Raw genomic sequence first — 21773 nt, 5'->3', positions numbered from 1 at the left:
AATTATAATTACTTAGGTTTTACAAAAAGAGATCTGTACAGTGATTTTGATCTTCCTGATGCAAGGTACCGAGCAATTTTTCATTAGTGTTAACCATAGCAGGGTGAGAGTAACCAATTTTTCCTCATACCCTATCCACTTTGTGATGTATGTTATGATATATAAATTAACATTTTTCTGTTGACAACCTAATCACATTATAGAAATGTGACAACAGCATTTTTTTAAGTAATTGAAGTAATTTTTTAAGTAATTTTTCCATTACATTGAGGAAGTACTACTTCTACTTTATTTGAGCATAACCACACTATTTATCTCTAACTTTCAAATGATTATTTGGATGCTGAACAGATGTGGCATGAGAATCTGAACTTGGAGCTGAGTAAGCATTTTTTCTAAATTTGTTATAGTGGAAAAGTCGGCATACAGAGAGGTCCAGTTTTCTCTCTACAGGGACATGAAGTGCCACATTTTTAAAGGGACCTCTAATTTTGAACCCACGATCAGCCATGGTGAGGGCAGATTGCGGGCTTCTACCAATTAATAGTAAAGGGGCCTAAACATATTTTTGTCATGGTTGGGGAAGATGGCTTCCATGCTAGTGGGGGAGTTCTTCCTAACCTATTCCCCAAATCCTGTTGTGGGAAGAGAGACATTTTTTGAGCACCATCCTTTTGCTTACTTTGGAACACTCAGACAGTGGGAGAAGAACTTTCAGAATTGGGAAAGTTGAGGATGTGGGAGGTGGCAGACAATCAGTAAGGGAGTGTAGCTGTACCCATATTATAAAGACAATATCTTTTATTCAACCACTTTCTCTTGGTGAGAGACAAGTTTTCGAGCCACACAGCTCTGCTTCAGGTATGGGAAAGATATACCCAGTGTCACTGCAATATGCAAGGTGGCTCTACCTTGAATGTTCCCTTACAATATGTAACTACGTATGCTAAACCATCTGTTCCACCTTGCACTTTGCTGTGATGCTGGAAGTACCTTTTCCAGACCTGAAGAAGAGCGCTGTGTGGCTCGAAAGCTCGTCTCTTACCAACAGAAATTGGTCCAATAAAAGATATCACTTCACCCACCTTGTCTCTCTAATCAGTAGGGGAGGCAGGCAAGCAGATTTAAAAGAAGCCACCTGCCATTTCCCTTCTTCCCTGCTAGTAACAAGAACTTTCTGCAGTAAGATGAGGACTTGGGAACTTTCCCCACCCTTGCAGATTCTCTGCTCTCCCCCATCCATCCATTAGAGAGGGAGGTGAAGCATCCTGTAGAACCAGAATCTTCTCTCCTGGTGGCAGCAGCAGCTCCTGCAGGATCTCTTGGGACACGGAGACCCCAAACAATGCTTGGATGAGATTTACACTGCTGCGCATAGATGTGACGGAAAGTTGAATTCTTTATTTAAAAACAAAAATTCACAACTCATTTCTCCCAGTGATATAATGATGTCAGTCAGTATGGTTGTGTAACTACTTTAAGCACGAAGATATGTCAAAACAGTTTTAATTTGTTGAGTGCACGTAACTCTGTGTGTCTAAAGTCATAAAAAGTGTCTCTGGGTGTATGGAGACCAATATCATAGGGCAGTGCCTGGAAACGCTGACATAACACTGTAAGTATAGCACTGATACATATGTATCCTAACATTTCAGTGATTTTATTTCTTTTGTATATCATCATGATATATGATTTAATTCAATGTTTCTCAGGGTCCAAGCAACTATGGTTAATAGATTAGTCAATTAAGTGTCTAATTCTCTAAAAATTTAAAACTTAATCTTAGTAAGATTATTAATGGTAGCAGCTATAGTATGTTGAGAGAAATATTACCTATCCCAATTATAAAGGCTAATGTTGACTTGAATAGCTTGATAAATAAGGCCGGCTTGAAGAAGCAGCATTTCAGCATCTTGTATATTTCCACTGAACAGCAGTATATGAGCCATTCTTGATTCTTTTGATGGAAGTTCTTTGATAGAATTGATGTACTGAACTTTGTCAATCTGTTAAAACAAAGTGTGATGGTTTAACTAGACAAATACTCTAATAAAATTAGCATTGCAATCATTTGTTAAAAAATAGTTAAATCTCATCTACTTACATCACCGATTGATGCATAGGCTATTTCTGCTGTTGTCATATCCTTATTAGCAACTGCCATAGCAGCTAAGCATGCCCACATTGTTTGATCCTAAAAATAAGACAAAATAAAAATACTAAAACATCTTTAATTTTATATTATATGAAAATGCACTTTTTCTCAGCCAGAGCGCAGGGATGCTGTTCAGCTACTGAAAATGATGTACTGATACACAACTGTACAATTTATCTCAGTTGTGCAGATCCCTACAGTCTAGTTGTATGTGCATGTGTGTGTATCTTAATATCATAATCACTGTATGGTTACTTCTCAATAACTATGCAGTATGAAAATTCCTGTACTATGATCTGCTAACAGTGACTTTGAGCTACAGTTTAGAGATATGCCTAATCATTGTACTGTTATTTCTCAATAATGGTGAATATATAAATGTATCAATACTGGCTACTCTGATCACGTATGTCAGTGTTTCCCAAACTTGGGATGCTGCTTGTTCAGGGAAAGCCCCTGGAGGGCCGGGCTGGTTTGTTTACCTACCGCATCCGCAGGTTCGGCTGATCGCGGCTCCCACTGGCCGTGGTTCGCTGTGTCTGGCCACTGGGGGCTGTGGGAAGCGGTGGCCAGCACGTCCCTCGGCCCGCACCACTTCCTGCAGCCCCCATTGGCCTGGAGCAGTGAACCGCGGCCAGTGGGAGCTGCGATCGGCCGAACTTGAGGACGTGGCAGGTAAACAAACCAGCTGGGCCTGCCATGGGCTTTCCCTGCATAAGCGGCGTCCCAAGTTTGGGAAACACTGCGATATGTAAATGAAGGAGAAATAAAAAACTACCTGATAGCAAAACAAATAGATGAACAAATCAATGAAAAGAAAATAGTTTTAAAAAGTTCTCTTTTCTATTTGTTCCTATGGTATTTTAGTGGATTTTCAGAAAAGGCTGCTAATTTTTAAAAAAACTATTTGTAATAATTCCTTTATTTCAATTTCATGACTGTAGTTTTATTAAAGAGTCAACAGAAATATAATCAGGAAAAAAGTTGAAGAAAATCCTAACATTCTGACTCATTTTGATCTTTCCTCTTATCTCTCCTTTCATTTCACTCTTAGAGTCTGATCACACTGGTAATATAAAAAGATATATATTTAAAACGTTAGCGCACATGTGTTCATTAATACATTTTAACACACTAGTTTAGACATGGCAAATATAATTTTTAATACTTTAGCTGGTCCAGATAAAGCCTAGGAGGAAGTTGAGTTTTTAACATGTTAATCACAACATGTTCTCGAATACCTTTTAAAATACACCTTTTATAATAGCGTGGACAGGCCCTTAGAAGCGTTCTGAGAGTGCAACCTGATTAAAACGCAGCATGCACACACATTAGATATTGTCCAAACTTAACACTCAGCCCTTTTGTACAAATACTTCTGCATGTAACTTTACAAACCTAAATAGTCTCACTAAGTTCAGTAAAGTGTGTGAAGTTATTCTAAGACTTTGCATGATCAGGACCTACCATCCTTCCTACACCTTTCCTTTATTTACTTAAAAAACAAACATAAACCTTGGCCTAAGAAAAGAGAATTCCCCTCGAATAGTAGGTCCTGGATAGTTTGTTAGACTTTGTGAGGTAGTTCAGAGGACTGAAGCCAAGAGCTCCGCCTCATGGCTGCACCCAAGACCACCTGGAGGGATGCTTTGGCCATTGCCTTACCCTCCTCTACAAGGGCCATGAATTCAGTTCTGGACTCTGATGGTAGGAGTTCCTTAAATTTAATCATGGCTGATCAGGAATTAAAATCAGTGACCTAGGATGGTTTGATATTCTCAGTTGGAGGCCCCCTGTAGAATACACCTTCCTGCCTAACAAATCCAGTTTCTTGGCCTCTTTTGACTTGGGTGATGGCTCTTTTTGCCTGTCTCTGTCGTTCATTAGCAGCCACAACGACTAGAGATCTGATGGGGGATGGGTGTAGAGATACTCATACCCCTTGGGGGGTACAAAGTACTTACTTTCCACTGCTTCGCTGTGAGCTGGAGGGGTGCAGGGATTTGCCACAGAGCTCTTATGGGCTGCAAGAGGGCCTCATTGAAAGGCAGGGCCACTCTTGACAGCCCCGAGGGCGGTAGTATGTCCACCAGGGCAGGAACTGATTCTGTGATCTCCTCAACCTGTACGCCCAGGTTTTGGGCCACACAACACAAAAGCTCTTAGTGAGCCTTAAGGTCATCTTGCCTGTGCACGATGGCCATTCCTGCTACTGCCTCATCCGGGGAGGAAGATGATGAGGCTTGCACTGGCACTGCGCCTCGTATATCTTCTGTTGCTGGTTGGTCTCTTGTGGGGATATCCTGCACATCAGCGATCTCAGCTCCGGGGTCCTAACCCCTTTCTGAGGAGGAAGGTGAGGGCACTTTCACCTTTGATGGTGCCGAATGGGACCATACTGTGTGGGAACCTTGGAACGCCAATGGGTTCCACTCAGCCACTGGAGTGGTATTTACCATTGAGCTGGTGGCTATGTTGACGGAACGAGCCCTTGTGCCATAGCTGCAGGGTGCCTATGGTCAGCTCAGTGCCTTGTCCTCTGTGAGGCGTATGAGTCAGTCTCCGAACCAGAGCCAGAGGACCCACTCCTGGGTACCATGGCAATGCGGTGCCCATTGGTGCCGCGGTGGTGAGCGGTCCAGTGGTATCAAGTTCTGCCATGAGGGAGAATGTGATGGAGGATGGTGCCACGCCCTTATTGCTGGCTTGCCCAGAACTGGCACCTGCCGAGAGGTCATGTGATGCCAGAGCTGTCCCTAAGAGTCGATGACTTGGGAGACATGGCAGCACTGGAAGGGCATGGAGGCTTCTTGCTGCCTCATATGGCTCTGGTGTCATGTATCCCCTCTGTGGCTTTCCCTAGGCAGGGAGTCCATGGGCAATGGGCTCAATGGACCTCATCCCAAGGCCGGAGTCACTGGTGCTCATTGTGCTATGGATGTCTGAGAGTGGCCCAGCCAGGAGTCTCACTCTCTCCGTGGCCTTATATCTTTGTGGACAGGGCCCCCAGTCTGACTTCTTTGGTTTCTTTTTCAGTGGCTGGTGGTTACTTTTGCTGGTTACTGGTTGCTAGCCAGAAGGTGTGTCGATGCCAGGTGGTAGTGTCCTTCATCGGTGTCGCGGATCTCGAACCATGCTGTGCCTCCCTTAAGGAGACCAGGGCACTCCTGACCAACAAGGTACCCAGTGCCGATTCGGGCTGCCACTGCGATGATGGGTGAAGTGCTGCCTCTATGAGAAGGCATTTGAGTCTGTTATCTCTCTCCTTTTTTGTCCTGGGCTTAAAGTTCTTACAAATCTGGCACCGTTCCTGAATGTGGCCCTCGCCCAAGCACTTTAGACAGCTGTCATGTGGGTCACTTACCAGTATTGGTTTGTGGATCGCCGCACACTGTTTGAAGCCTTGGGACCAAGGAATGCCACAGAGTCCCGGGTGGGCTAGCCCCTTAGAGCGAGGTCTTACTAACTACTCTAAGCTATCTAACTACTAGCTAACTTATTCTAATTCTAACGATTTACAGTCTATTTACAGGATAAAGAACCACTAAAGAGTATCACTTGTAAAGCAAGAGACAAACAGCGTTCCAGGAACCGTCACAGGTGATGAGAAGTAGGGATGTAAATATGCGTTTAAAAGGTTAACCATTTAAACAATTAAAATTATGTTGTTTAATTAACCGATTAAAAGGAGAGGGGCTGGGGCTGCTCTGGCCGGCCGGCCAGCCTGCCTAGGGCTGCAGTCAGCAGGCCGGTGCGGCTGGGGCTGCTCTGGCCAGCCGGCCTGGAGCTGAGGCTGCTCTGGCTGGCCCTGGGGCTGGGGTTTAACCATTAGGGTCGGTTATCTGGTAAGACTAATGCTTACCAGTTAACCGTTAAGGATTTTACATTCCTAGTAAGAAGGAACTGAGGGGGTGGCAGGTCAGCAGGTGCCTATATGCTATACCATGAGGGTGCCACTCCAAGGGGCACCAGAGTCGACCCCCTGAATACAACTAGGGGAAAAACTTCTGGCAATGATGCACGCAGCGCATGTACACATACATTGGAATGGACATGAGCAAACAATCAAAGAAGAGCTGTGGGGTATTTTTGATCACATTGTTTGTCAAAAGACCCCAGATCCTCCCTCAATTCAAGTTTCGAAACACAATGTAAACAAAAAAACCCTATATTACTGCCATTCTTAGTAGAAAAACCTTGCTCATCTCTGGTATATAGTGTTGTTGTAGCTGTGTTGGTTCCAGGATATTACAGACACAAGGTAGGTGAGGTAATATATTTTATTGGACCAACTTCTGTTGGTGAAAGAAAAGTTTTTGAGCTTACACAGAGTTCTTCTTCAAGCTGTGTAAGCTCCAAAGCTTGTCTCTTTCACCAATAAACAATATTACCTTATCCACCTTGTCTTGCTCATCTGTAGGTAGGTAAGGGCAGCTGAGGAAAGATTGATGAAAGTGAATAGGAAGGTGAGAAGGGGATGGTAGCCAGAGAAGGTAGGAAGGAAAGATCTTTGCAACTTTTAACCAATTTATCTTTTCAGTACCCTAAAGTCATTGAATGCAATCCAGCCCTGAAGATAGTAAACAACCATGAAAAGTTATAAATACCAAAAACCTCTCTGACTTGGAAGCAATAACTATACTTCCATGGAAAGGACCTTATACATACAGTATTACCACTCAATATAGATGGTATATGTGTGTGCGCGCTTTCCCGGTATTTTTAAAAAATTACAAAAAGATGCAAATAAGAGTCAGTCTCTTAAGAATTGTTGCACTGAAATTACACAGTGTAATTTCTGTCAGTGTTACATTTGAAATCATAAATGCCAATTCCCAACTGCCAAATACTGGAATAAAAACATTTTTATCCACCTTCAGATAAGGGAAACAACTCAATATAAACATCACAATATATCCCAAATTAGCTCAATATGTATATTGACCACTCAATTCAAATAATATAGAAAATAGAGAAAACATTTTTAAGATACAGTTTTGTTTATAAATCATGATAACCATATATAAGAAGATAAAATTCCTTTATATGTGTTAATGGGGGAGGAAAAATTCCTTTTTTAAAAAGTATACTACTATACTCACCTCATCTGCTGCTGTTGTCTAAATTATCAGAAAGAATGTGAGGAAAAAGAAAATGAAAGGGAAGAAATGTTTTTTAACGAAGATTGTAGGTAACTATATACGGAACAGAACATTTTTACAAAATTGGCTATGTAAGGGTCTAGTCCAGACAACATTTATGCTCATTATTAGCTCCACTTTTGTGAATAGTCCCAATGAAGTCATTTGCACTATTTGCTTCAGTAAAATTAATCACATGTGTAAGTGTTTTCTGGATCAGCCTTAAAATAAGAAGAAAAAACTATAAGGTAAAGCAACAGCTTGAAGAAAGAAAATAGTTTAGAATATTTACATATATAATTACTATTACTACATATTGCTTGAAAATATAAACAATGGCAACAAATGTAATTTATGAGAATACTGTAGAGTATTAAAAATTACCTTAACAAAGCGACACAATCTGACTGCATCTTCCCACTTTGAACTGCTAACATACTCATGAAGAATAGCTGGATAAGGTGATATATTAAGGTGAATAAGTGAGCCATCAGCTCTTCTGATCGTTACTTGATTTCCCACAAAACGTACTATCTGGGGATTTTTGCTATATTCGCTATTGAAAGAAAGTCAAATAAAGCACGTTAACTTTTTTCCTCATTGAAAATAATGGTTGGAGTTTAAAGCTATTAGTGATTTTCAAATTAGGTAAGAGTTATTGATACATTTTTCTTAACTTTGTTTTCAAACAGAAAAGAAACATTTAAATAGTCATCGTAAATTCAACTAAATAGATATGTACAATGGGAGTTTAAATCTAAAACAACTTTTGGTCAGATTTTTAAAAGTCAGAATATAATATCTGGACGCAAAATTACACGTGTACACTGTCATGTGCAAGCACTGCAAGTGTAAATACAATTTGGGTATTTGCAAAAACACCCGATTTGCACATTTAACTGTTGAAATTGAACATACAAATGTGGATAAAAAGCTCTGGGCTGTACTGAGTCTTAAAGGTTAATTATGAAATGAAAAGTACTTTGGAGAGAGTGAGAGTGATTGTATATCAAGGATTATTGTAAGAAGAGAAAAACAGTGAACTGTTCTCCTTAGTGGATTGTTTTTTATTATTTTGTAGAGCTAGCCCCAGAGACTGCAGAAAATGACTTGAAACCCCAAAGTTCTACTTAGGTAACTATGAACGATCCAGAGAAAAAATAAACAGTTTGATATTTTTCATTGACAATACAGAAATGTTGTAACATACCAATTCACTACTATATTTTTTAAAACAATAAAGGCAATATGTTTTTAAAGAAAAGTCTGATTAAAATTTGAGCTTTTGTATTTAGGTGATTGCACCCTAGAAAAAAAGTAGTTTGTCTTTTAATTTAGTTCTGGGCAGAATATATTGTAATGAATCTACTAGCTCAGTAATGTGTTACCCAATTCAAAATGCAGCCTGTAAAGGATTCCATAATCCCTCCATCATAGGAAAGAAATACAATCAGAGCTCAGAAAGGACTAGAATCAAGAAATCTGGAGGTTGAGTGAAAGCAAGAGCAGCATGCCAGAGACAACAGCCTAGTAGCTGACCAAGGAGAGAAGGCTGGGAAGCAAGCAGCCTGGGATCGTACAGGAAGGCTAAGACTTGGGCAGAGCCATACTCTCTTTAAAGGGACCAGCAATACCTGCAGGAGGTCACAAAGCCGCAGTCTAAAATCAGGACAACAGTGTGCAGGGTTCCCAGCAAGACTCTTATCTCAATACATGTATATTAGGCTGAATTAGAAATTGTCAGTTTATCCTTCATATAATTGTCAAATAAAGGAACCACAGTTACCTAACATATGTGAGTGTTTGACAGGAACCCACTTAGGGCTAGAGTTTTTATAGGCTAGTGGTTGGAGCACCTACTGTGCTTGCTTTTGAGCTCATCGTACCAAACATCTAAAGGGCACTGGTGTATCACACTATTTGCAGTGATACCCTGCAGTGAGGGTGGTTACAATATTTTCAGTTGTTATCTAGAATGAACTTGGATCAAAATATTGGAAGTAATTTCAAAAAAACGAATCTTTTTACCTAATTGAATTATTTATTAAAAGGGGAGGAACATTATATAATGCTAAGAGCATAGCACCAGGAGTAAAGAGACTTGGGTTTTATTTCTGGCTTTGCTACTGATACATTATGACTTTGGGCAAATTACTTAATGCCACTGTGTCTCAATTCTCCCATTTGTAAAATGAAGATATGTGCTACTTTTCTCTTCATATGGGAGAATTAATAGGGTGTTGTAAGGTTAAATATATCATTGTTTATAAAACATTTTGAGAAGCCTGAATAGAAGTTTCTAAAGAAGTGATTTATTTATTAGGATTATTTATTAGAACCCACCAATACAAAGCAATTTTTGATGAATAAGGCACAAAGCTGGAAAATTTTAAATACATTTTATAGGAGGTCAGGGAAAATCTGAGGCAGACTAGATGCTCCAGAACCCTTCATATGCCCTGTTCTATTAAATAATATATGGCATTTAGGGCCTTGTTTAGCATGCTGATGCTGAAGTTTAGCACTGTTATGGAGAACCATGAATGTTAAAAGAACTATACATATAGATAGGTTTTTGAAAAAGCGTATTTGGTTATTGATTTATGATCCAAGGGCCTGATCCTGCAAACACTGATTATTGTGAGTAGTTCAAATGAAGGCAATGGGTTTCCCACAGTAATTAGCACTATGAACCCAATGTGCATAGGCACTTTAAAGCACATGGTTAAGTCCATCCCTTTTCAGGTGCTTAAGTGTTCTGCCTCAAACAGCTATCATTTATTCATTTTTAAAAAGCTTTATAGTACACCTTGAATGGCTAACACTTATGGTTAAACCTTTTCTAATCCAGAAATAGTGATGTGGCAGGAATTCTGAAGGTAGCAGCTGTCATCTATTTCAAGTGGCTAAATTAACACCCTTCTTTGTAAAGAATTATTTGAGTGAAAAATTCAACACAGTATTTAAAAAAATCCAGTAATATTATTCTGAGTAAAAATATTATTACCTTGCATCTTTTTCATACAGTGTTTTTGGCAGGAGATCTTTATCTACATAAACTGTATTGGGATAGTACCAGACTGTAAAACGTGTATCTTGGAGTCCACAAAGTATGTTGGATGTGTCATTCCAAGCCAAAGTGTGTGCCATTGTTCCTTAATTTAAAGATAAACAAATATTACGTATTTGCACATACACAATAAACACAAACAATGTAAACATACTTGGAATTCTACTACCCTTAACAGGTCATCAACAATTATTTTAAAAAAGGAGTACTTGTGGAACCTTAGAGACTAACAAATTTATTTGAGCATAAGCTTTCGTGAGCATGAGCTTTCGTGAGATTCCAATGAAGTGAGCTGTAGCTCATGAAAGCTTATGCTCAAATAAATTTGTTAGTCTCTAAGGTGCCACAAGTACTCCTTTTCTTTTTGCGGATACAGACTAACACGGTTGCTACTCTGAAACCTATTTTAAAAAAGCAGGTTTTATTTTTATTACTGCATGAGTTGAAATTTATTCTTAAAAACTTTAATTATCGTAAGTAATTTTCCCTATTCTGTGTTTTTCTGACATTTATATTCCCATTTCTAACATAAATGGAGCCAAAATAGCTCAGTTTTGTTTATTGCCTTAACTGTCAATTGTTGTTAACCGAAACATTCACAAGTCTGGAAGCAGTGTCTATTCTTTAACTGTTTCTGCACAAACTACAGAGGCAGTTCATACACTGTATTTTGGAGGGCAAGGTTCAAAATGAATATGAGTGACCATAATACAGCTTGGGCGGTTATTGGATGAACCACATCACTTTCTCCAGAACTTCACTTTTTATTTAACAATATTATGTTTCTAGTGCTGGAGGTTGTGAAGAAAACCTTCTGAATCAAGTGCTATCAGAATCTGCAGTCAGACAACATATATACACAACAGCTCTAGGGGACATGTGGGCTTCTCTCATAATTCTCTTTGAGCTCTTCATTCTGAAATGTAGTCATGACAGTTTAAATGTCAAAAACTTACCCATTTAACTTCTGAGCATAATAAAAAAATACCCAGTTAATGTGTTTATTCAGTGTGGCTGAATACCACAGAAGTTAGAAATGGAATTGACATTAGTTCATTTTATCCATCCCAAGTAGCCACAGCAAGATTGTACCCTACAACATATTCCCCAGTGTTCTTTCAAGTGAATTTTTAAATTAATCAAATAATAGAGCTTTCAACACTCTTGTTGTAGATAAAATATGTGTGCTGCCAGAATGTAGATTAATGTAATTTTGGCTTGATTCTTACCAATTTTGATAATTTTCTGTTCTTTCCCAAATCTCTTCACAGAAGTAATATAAAGATCTCTGTTTTTATCAATAAAAACAATTTTCCTTTCATTTGTAATTCCCTTCTGATCAAGTGCAATTTCAGTGATCTCTGTCTAAAATACAAACAGAAAACGATTGTTTATGCCAGATAGATCCATATAGGAGGAATTAAAAGAAACTGATGGTTCACTAAAAAAAAAGTGACATAAATTATTACTGTTCAACAACTGGATTTTTCTAAATTCCTGTTATGTTTGTCTTAGTCCCAGAACTATTTTATTTACGTGTATAGCATTACAGAGGTTAATTTCCTACAAGGTCATTAATCCATTAAGAGCATAGTCTGTTACGCTGCAGGAGCACCAAGGCTTGATGAGTATCTTGAAAGTCTGAAAGAAAAATAAATATAAAGCAGCATAAAGGAAGAGAAGGAGCACCTGTGCCTCTTGCCCAAAAATGCTACCACTACAGAGCTGCATGATGTCTACTCCACTGCCTGCAAGGCCTTTCTTATACTGCCAGGAAAAAAGTGGAGAGAAGAAACAAGGTTATGTCTCCAAGGTAATGTCTTCTGTTCAACCACTCTTTAAGAGAAGACAAAGAGAAAGATTGAGCATGGAGACCAACAGCACCATTTCTTCTTTCCTCTCTCCTGAGAGAAGAACAAAGAAATAGTGCAAAGGACTTCAGTGTTGAGATAGGCAGATGCCAATCAAGTGGCTTTGGAGTGAGAACAGAGGGAATTCAAGTGGTCAGCTTCACTGCAACATATGACAGACTATAATTCTCCCTTACCAGTATTCCTCTGAGACTCTCCTGAAGCTCACTTTGATCTCTTGGGGTGGAGAAATATAACAATTATACAAAGCCAAGGTTTCCAATCTATACCTTACAATTATATATATCAACACAGTATATACATCCGTGTAATTTGTGCTATAAAAGAATTAGATTTGTCAAAATATTTTCTATTAAGTATTATTACTATTTTCTATTAAGTATGATATTAACCCCCAATAGTTATTTCTTTCTTCCTAGATATGATATGGAATTTGAAAGGTGAAATTACAGTATGTACATTACCTTGTGGATAAGAGGCTTCCCATCACCTAATGGCTTCCCAGATAATGCTTCAAACAAGTAGATAACTCGAAAAATAAAATGTGTAGTGTTAAATAATGAAATATATCATATTTGTTAGATTTCAACATTTCTGTGGTCAGATATCTCCTTGCCAGACTTTCCAAACTCTTCATTGATTTTCCAAGCTTTCTGTTGTATTATCTAATATAATATAGAGGCTTATTACAGGGTAATTGATTGATTTGAACATCTAAATTTCATACTGACAAGTGAACTAAAATCTTAAAAGTTGGTACACTTATTCATTATGTGCTGCTGACTGCAGGAAAAATCTCAGTTTGAACACTGAAAATTTGACCCATCAAAATCTTAAACATCAATCTTTCTTATCAGAGTGCTTATTTTAGTCACAATGTTGAAATATAGTACACTCATTCAGGGGAAAATTCCATTTTGACATTTCTGTCATAGTTCACCAGTCATTAATCTAACAATTATATTAACTAATTAACATTAGTCTAATAATTATATTAATTTCTAGATGATGTAGGTGAATGCAGAAATTAGTTTTGGATCATCATGTTCATCCCTTGTTAAAATTTTGTCACCAGCTTGATTCCTCAAAAATCCTCTGCCTTAGAGATACATGCAACTTTGTGAAGCTTTTGCATGTCTTCCCCCCTTAAAAAAAATAATTAACAAAATCCATCACTTCCACACACTCCTACCCCTGCCAAAAATCCACTCATTTATGTTTTCCACAGTCTCTTTGAAAGAAAAAGGACTAGGGACCTTTTTTTTTTTAAAGGAAGAAGATGAAGAAAGCTGTGATTCTCTTTTATAGTGCCCAAGGGCCCATCCAAGCCCTCTGCTGCTCATTAGCACAACCACCCTGATGAAGGGAAGTTACAGCTGCTTTATGGCCTGGAAACCTCCTACCTACAACTTTGCACAATCATAAATGAGCATAAATTCTACATGATGTAGGCTTGGGTTTTATACTCTGTATCATATCTGAATGTCTAAAAACTTTGCTTGTGTATAACTTGTACTTCTGGTTTGGCCAAACGGCTCACAAAGAGGGAGAAAGGAAGAACAAGCTTACATGTATTCTGACAGATGTGGTCTGGGCTACTCAAAGCTAGTGAGGAAAGTTATATCTCACTGTTAAGAACATTTCTGTAAAACTGTACATGATTCAGCAAAAATTAAACAGAGGAAGATTGTTAATAATTTCAGAGACACATCTCAGAGGTTTAATGACATCCCATTCCGCTTGAACTTTGCCCTTGTAAGTTGTATGTTACCATCTGAACCCTGTAACATATGAATATTTTTATTCCAAAGGATGGCGCTGTTCATGTATTAATAATATGTTATTGTGGGTTTCTTTCAGGATACAGGATGTTGGTTTGAGGTCGTTGGTTTCACTGGTAGAGGAAAAAAGGTTGTGAGAACAGGTGTTCTCCTGAGGTCGTTGGTAGCACTTGCAGAAGAGAATGAAAGGGTTGTGTACAAGTGTTATTTTCTGCAGATGGTTAAACATGCAAACAAAAATGAGTTATTACTTACGAGGTGTTTTGCTCTCATTTCTGTGCATGGTTGTCTACATGACCTTAATTCTTGATCTTATTATACAAACCAATACTATTGCTATCGTAATGACTGTAGAAAATGAAATGAAGAGGATTTTGTACAAACTACCACACACAGACTGAGGACATGAATATCCTGCCCAATCTGTAATACTTAGTAAGTGTTTTAGGAAAAGCCACATTAGTATCTGGAAAATCCTAACAACTCTTTACAAGCATTTAAAACCTAATTTTTTATCTTGAAAGGTTCTCTCTCAGTTGAAAACATTCAGAAAGAGGATGTCTATGTCCCCCTTTTCTATAACAGTCTACAGATTAAATGAAGACATTCCATTCTCCTGGACAAACCACTTGGAGAAGTCAAAAGGGTCTGCATCTGTTTCTAAGAACAGTTTCTTCACCCTCCTCCAAGTCTGTTTGAGCATTGCAGCAGGCCAGGACCCTGTTTCTGGGACACTGACAAAGGGCTCCCAGAAAACAGAGTAGGATCTGACTGAGCAAGTTGTACCATGGGAAGCTACACATTTCACCTTCTGATAGGGGAGAGGAAAAGGGACCCCCTCTACAGTGGGCTTAATAGGAAAGCAAATTGAGAAAAGCAAGAATCTCTGGGCACAGGGTTTCTGTCTTTCCCTGTGCTGGCCTTCTGCAAGACTATTACACACCTCTAGAGTCATTTTCCCCTAAAGAGAGCTTCCTTTTCCACTGCCCTTATTGCAACCCCACATTTAGATAATCCTCTTTAGAACTGGCTAATCCTGATTGACAGCTCCCACCAGCACAGGATCTATAGATCCCTCTTTTGATGAGGCACTGAAAGTGACTGATTAGCTCAAGCTCAGAAATGGCTGGCAAGACTTGCAGAGTGGGCCTGCAGCACTGCTCAGGAAAAAGATACACCCTTTTCTCCATGAAGATGGATAGAGTGAAAGGAGCAACAGAAGAGGAACTTGAGTGAGTGCCCTCAAAAGCGCGCGTGCGTGTGTGTAGATAACATATGATATTTATGGACACATTATTTATACAAACCTTGTATTTAAAAATACTCATAGCACAAGTCATAATTTATCCCTGCTGTACCAAAGATTAGTACAGCAATAAAATTAAGTTTCTTTATATGAACAGTATAATAAAATGAAGAAAATGTTATCTCAGAAGTAAAATGTATCTTTCATTTACATATGTATAATTTATTGTTAGTCAATGCTTCTCTGAATAATTTATTGTGAAATGTGAGTTTTACTAATGAAAATCCATTTTAATTTTTACCTTAAAAATTGTATAGGTCTTTAATATCCTGCCTCTAAAGCTTACCTTCTCCCAAAGCATATTTTAATAAAAGAAATAAAATAGGTAATAAAATTATATTGATATACTGTAAATAATGGTTTGCAATGGAATAAAGTGTTTATTGCCCACAAAAGATAAGTATCTACAACTGGGGGTTGAACTAAGTAATGAGAAGGAGCACAACTGTCCCTCACCTAAATGCAGAGGGAGAGCCCGCCCCCACTTTTCTCTATCTTGGGGAAGTGCTGCTTTAAATGTTCATAGATACTTTAGTCTTCATGTAATTGAAGTTTCAGCTTTTATTCTGAGTGAGTCACTGTGCATGCATTATTATGGAGTTTAACTCACTGCTGATCATTGTCAGGACCTTTTTTTGTCCTTTGCACTAGTACTTCATTCTGAGTTTCTTCCCTTAGAGCAAAAGAAAGTACATTTGCTGCTTATTTGCAAGATAAGTAAGTCTAAAGCTGAACTCGCTCTTGAAAACCAAGTTCATCATGTCTAGGTAATAAGACTACTTGTGCAGGTTAATCTAATGGCAGTTGAGATTGCTGGCAGGGAATTTTCTAACCATGCTAATTAAAAAGCAAGAGCACTTTCTTGACTGTCCATTTTGACAATTCAATGGCTTGTTTTAAAAAAGATGCTCTTGTGAAACTGTAGGTATAGTTGAGCACAACTTTACCATGAAGTAATGACAAGAGAATACTGCAACTAGATAAATCGCCTTTAAAGTATCAGAATATTTATATGCCCTATAAATGAAACACCTGTTAAGTCAAACGCCATAACTCTGTGCATCTTCCAATGAATACCACAAGCTATCAATGAAACATTTGTCAGCAAGATCACGGAAAAGAAAAAATAATAAAGACATGCAGACATCAAGTGTGTCAAGCTGAAGCATACAGTAAATATAACAGGACCGATGGATTGGGATGAAAGAGATGGATCATGTTTGCAATGTCTACGAAATAGTCTATAAGAAGAAAGGCTGATATGCTTTTCTAACCCAAACCCATCCTAATAACTGTCAGACTCTGAAATAAAAGAAGCTCAGGTTTCACGCTTTTGGATAATAAGTGATGGCTGCTACAACTGTCTGATACATGTGAATAAGGTTGAAAGGACTACATTATTGAACAAATACTTTAGCAACCAATGAGTCACATATGCAGTGCTGTCCCTTTAAATATGCCTGGAACTGTCAGACTTTGCATTTTGATAGCCATACACTCATGCCACATCAACTCGTGGCTCCTTTTAAAATGTTTAAATGTTATGCTGATGTGAAGACAGAAACAATGAGACATGTATGCTCTAGTATGGTTAACCATTGAGGCTGCAAATTTATTAAAACCCTTGACCAATGGGGACCATTCTCTCCAACTTCCTGGCAAGCCTTTTCTAGTGTGGACTTCAGCTGGGCACCAGTGGCCCTGGGTTATAGAAACCTAAGGGGAAGTCTGAGGCAAAGCCCCCTCCATACTCTCAGACCTACCCAGGGACCCTGGTAAGCAGGCAGAGTCCCAACCAACTCCGCTCCTCCACACAAGTGGTAGGAGAAATGAGATGAGGGGAGCCATATGCTACATGAGACATGGCAGCATACCCTGTCACCATGCAATGTCCTGTTCAGGACCATGCCTAACAGCACATTGGGTTAGAGGGACCTCATGTCAGACACTTTAAACTCATCAACTGCACTGGAACCTGCCAAAGTCGCAACAATGTAATTTAAAATTCCAAAACCAGACCACAGATGGAAGGTATAAAAACCCCATTGTACTTTGTAAACTTTGCCATATGGGAAAAATCCCTTCTGGACCCCAAACAAAGTTTAGTGATCAGTCTAGTCCCCAACATCATAAGAGATCTAGCTCACTACATAAGTGTGGGTAAGTATGAGGTTGGACGAGAGTCAAATCAGTGACTCGTCAATGCAGCAAATGGAGCTCAAAGTGTCTACTCAAAACAATAAGAGCAAGTTGAAGCACCAGCCACCCACTTCCCCCAGCAGGGGGGAGCCACTCATCCAGCCTCTTGTAGCTCCGCTATGCAATGACATTGGGAGTAGGTGGGTCCAGGCTCCATCACTTGAATGCCATGTGGGATAGTCCCCTACCTTTAGAGGATGGGTGGAGGAGGGAAAGAACGAAACACATGCTGGACAGAGAGGGAGGGGGAACGAGGAGGAGTGTATATAGCACTGCCCCAGCTGCTCCTGCTTGAGAATTTCCCTCTTTTTCCCATCCCACCTGCAAAAGAAGGGAAGAGGGTGTCCCCCTTTTGCCTCTGGATACATCAAAACTGCCCCCCAGCTAGTGAGGTGAGCATTTTAGCAAGAGAGTATAATTAGGACTACTCTTGCTCCAACAAAAATGAAGTGCTTTTACTTTCACAGGTGGCTATAGGGATACAATTGCAGCTTCCATGTTGGACTTGCCCTGAGGAGCAAGTTTTTACAGTGGCTATGAGAAGTTTAAAAACCTTTGTTTTCAATGGAAATGAAGATTTGAACATAGGCAATGCTCAAATTCATATTAATAGTAAAAGTCAGAGCTTTCAAACATTTAAAATAAACATTGGACTTGTTTCTTAGAGAAGCAAATCCAAAATGGATTCCAGAATTTCATTGCTCCAACTAGTCCTGTTCAATTCTGAAATTGGTATCATAGGGCCAAGACAGTTCTGTAGTGTATAACACTATTCATAGAACCTAAATATAAAAAGGGATGCCATCTCTGAGATGTGTTTACTGGAAAACATGTAGAGAAGGAGGACAGTAAAAGCCATTTCCATATGATACTTGTTCTGTGATCTATGTGATATGACTTGGTGTTAAGGCCGGTTCTCAGTGGGCGAGCATCTACAGAACAAAGCAAAGCAAACAAAAACATCTCCACAATTGCACTTTTATGGGAAGTATGCAAAGAGACAAAGGAAGGAACAGATTCAAACACTGAACTATTCTGTCCCTCTTAGAGATGGTAATTCCAGATCAGAGGAGAGAACTATGGAAGAAATTATCAGGTATAATTGAAATATCTTAGCAGTCTGGGGTCCTAAATACAGTCCTTAGGCACCTTTAGTTCTAGATTTCCTGGGTAGAAGAAAGTAAGGATTGTTAATCTCTAGAAAATAAAAAGGTAGAATTTTTTGCTACAAAACACACTGAATACAACACATAGTTGCTATCAATGACTCATGAATAACTATAGAAAAAATACTCCGCCCTCTGAATCAGTATTCTTGATTCCTTATCAAGCAGACTCAAAAAAATTCAACAGGTGAAGAGACAACTACACAGTCCCTTCTGTGGTTAAAAGAAAGGGGGATGCAGGAGGCAGATCTCAAAATCTTTAACACAAAAGAGATGCCTGAACTTTATGTTTGCTCATTTGGAGAGAGAGAAAGATTTTGTGACAGTGTTAGAAATTAAAACTCCACCTGTAAAAGATTGTAAACATTTATAAACAAATATTTCTCTGAAACACTACTGAGTCACAACTAACCCCATAAAAGCTGCACATAAAACTAACAATGCTGAAAAATAGTTAACCAAAACAAAAAGTATCTGAAGGCTACAATCTGTCACAATTAATGCACTGCTGGCTCCTGAGTTCAGTAGGCAGATAGGGAAAACAGTAATCACATTGGTATTTCTATTGTGAACCATGTACGAGAGTGAGAAATTATTGAAATTTTCACTGCAAATGACTCCTGGTTTTTCCATGGTGTGACACCGTGGTATCCCCTTATTCATCACTGTCATATAATTAGGATATGTTTTGTACAAAGTATGCCTTGAGAGGTATCATTCTAAAAGTCTTGATCTGCTAGACATTAATATCTCATTGCATTGTATACACTATCATTGTATGTGAAGTTACGAAGTTTAGCTATGTATGTGTTATTGAAACATGTTGTAAGGTTGAAAACACCCACAAGCAGCCTTTCAGGTACAACAGTAAAAAGGCCAAACAATGTTAATGGCTTATTGAAGAAATGCACACAAGCACAAGGATTACCCCAGGAACAGTGTACAACAGAAACCTCTCAGAGACAGCACTATAAAATGGGAACTGTTTGACTCAGGTTACAGAAAAAGAGCTTTCCTGCAAGTGGGAAGAAGATATAAAAGGGGGAAATGACATCATGGTGGTACCTCACTCTGCCTACAACAACACACCTGGAAAACTTGAGGAACAATGACTGAACTGGTGGAAGCAATGGTCCCAGGCTAAAGGGAGTTCTAGCCTGTGTATGAAAACCTGGGAAACCCAAGCTGCAAGCAAAGGCAGCTTTTGCCTTAAGAATCTGCCAGCCTGTTTATCACTCAGGGTGAGAATTTGCTAATTCATATCCTATCTATCTAGTATCTTAAGCACAGTTTGCTGTTTATTTACTAGGTAATGTGCTTTGATCTGTTTGCTATCATTTAAAATCTATCTTTTTTAGTTAATAAATTTATTTCATGTTTTAATCCAAAAAAATGTGCGATTGACTAAGGTGTCTGGTGAAAATCTCAGCTTGGTTACCACAAGTGTGCATGGTCCTCTTCACATTGAGGTAGAGGTGGACCGGGTATTAAATCCATATACTGGCCAGATTTGACCAGGCCAGGATGGTACTGCTCTGGGGTCCTAGGCTGGGAAGCTGGTGGTTAGAGAGCCCTGCATGTAACTGCAGCTGGGTGTGCCCCTACCTGTGTGAATGCTGATGAAAGTGCAAGCTTGGGGGGTTTTGCGGCTTGTCACAGCAGCACAGGGTGATAGGGAGCCCAGGCTGGTGGGTCAGAAGGCTCAGTAGTACCCCAGTTCCAGGTGGCACCCCAGGCGGAACCTGTCACACGTGGCATTGCCTATAACTGAAGAGTGGAAGGTTGTGGAAGAAACATACCTTTTTCCCATTATGAAAATACTGTCCTGTAGGCAACTACTGCAAAATTAGTAGTACTTTAAAAATAAAAACAAAAATCAAAATTAATATGAAAATTACTATTTTGGTTTCATGCTTAATTTTTAACTCATGAATGCGATACGTATGAAAGAAAGATATCAAATGCACATGTAATTATCAGCTTTTTAACACTTTTGCAAGTAACTTGCTAGCCAAAGTGGAAACGTTAAACTGTAAACATACCTTTTTCATCAGCTTTGTCTTTTATTGCAAGAGTATCATTACTCAAAGATACAGTTTGGGCATTTAATACATCTGTCCTCATTCCTGGAAATTTTGGAGATGAAATTAATCGTCCTTCATAGGAATATAAATAGATCCCTCCACCATCTATTAGAAGAAAATGCCTGCAAACAACATAGCTCATTTAATTAGTTGTAGTGGAGGATGGTAGAAAGATCCATCAGTTTTAAGATAATTGTCTAAAATACTGCAAGTGTTTTCTGTGTAAGCTACATAATTTATAAACCTTAAATTTGGAACTCTATTTTTGGAAAGAAAGCTCTACACTTGGTGAATTCAATTTTAAGGTCCTTGTCTTTCAAATATAAGGATTTTAATTAGTTATGGGAAATCTGTTACTATAATTTCCCTAAGATAGTATATTCTATAGTTTTACACTCTCACATTACATATTCTGATGATAAGGCACCTGTCTATAGGAAGTTAGAAAATACTATGATTTTGAGCCCCCTACACAAAAGTGCTCGCAGAAGCTCAGCAGCTGCAAAGGGTGCTCACTGTGTATATAGTTTAGAAACTGGTTTAGAGCTTACATCTGCCATTTTTTAAATCTTTCTGTATCTGTTTTTTCACCATGACTGAACTGTCATGGAAGGCAGATGAACTGTAGATACGCAGAAGATACTTTCTGTAATTAATTCCAAAGTCAGTTTATTAAGATGCCTTTCCCTATAGAGAAGTGGCCTTTTTCAATGGTTTATGTTTGTGACCTAGTATTTATATAGAATTTAAATAACAATGAATAACTACTGTTAGAAGTTGGTATAATCGATATTTTACAGATGAAGAAAATTCAAATAGAAAGATTAAAGGCCAAAGGCAGATCCTCAGCTGATATAAATTGTCATAGCTCTATGTCTACAGTGGGAGCCATTGCCTACTCATATAGATATTTGCAAGGGAAGAATGATTTCCCAAAAATTTTGTATTGACTTCAGTGGAGCTACGGCAATTCACAGTAACAGAGGATCTGTCCCCACAA

At 38.7% G+C, this 21773-nt stretch overlaps 1 protein-coding gene across 3 annotated transcripts in view; it reads right to left on the bottom strand.

The window, feature by feature from the left end:
* The window catches only part of IFT80 (intraflagellar transport 80), a 149597-nt gene that overhangs the window by 13484 nt on the left and 114340 nt on the right, over positions 1-21773 (bottom strand). For all 3 annotated transcript variants that reach the window (XM_077826670.1, XM_077826668.1, XM_077826669.1), the window contains exons 12-18: positions 20732-20895; positions 12702-12766; positions 11596-11731; positions 10304-10451; positions 7681-7852; positions 2105-2194; positions 1834-2006 (exon numbers count right to left, since the gene is read on the bottom strand). In XM_077826670.1, the coding sequence (XP_077682796.1) occupies positions 1834-2006; positions 2105-2194; positions 7681-7852; positions 10304-10451; positions 11596-11731; positions 12702-12766; positions 20732-20895 (948 nt within the window). The remainder of the gene's footprint in view (positions 1-1833; positions 2007-2104; positions 2195-7680; positions 7853-10303; positions 10452-11595; positions 11732-12701; positions 12767-20731; positions 20896-21773) is intronic.

The sequence above is a fragment of the Eretmochelys imbricata genome, chromosome 9 (assembly GCF_965152235.1).
Source record: "Eretmochelys imbricata isolate rEreImb1 chromosome 9, rEreImb1.hap1, whole genome shotgun sequence".
In the NCBI taxonomy this organism is placed as follows: Eukaryota; Metazoa; Chordata; order Testudines; family Cheloniidae; genus Eretmochelys; species Eretmochelys imbricata.
Note: the sequence above shows the minus strand (reverse complement) of the source record. Positions and strands in the feature narration are given on the sequence as shown.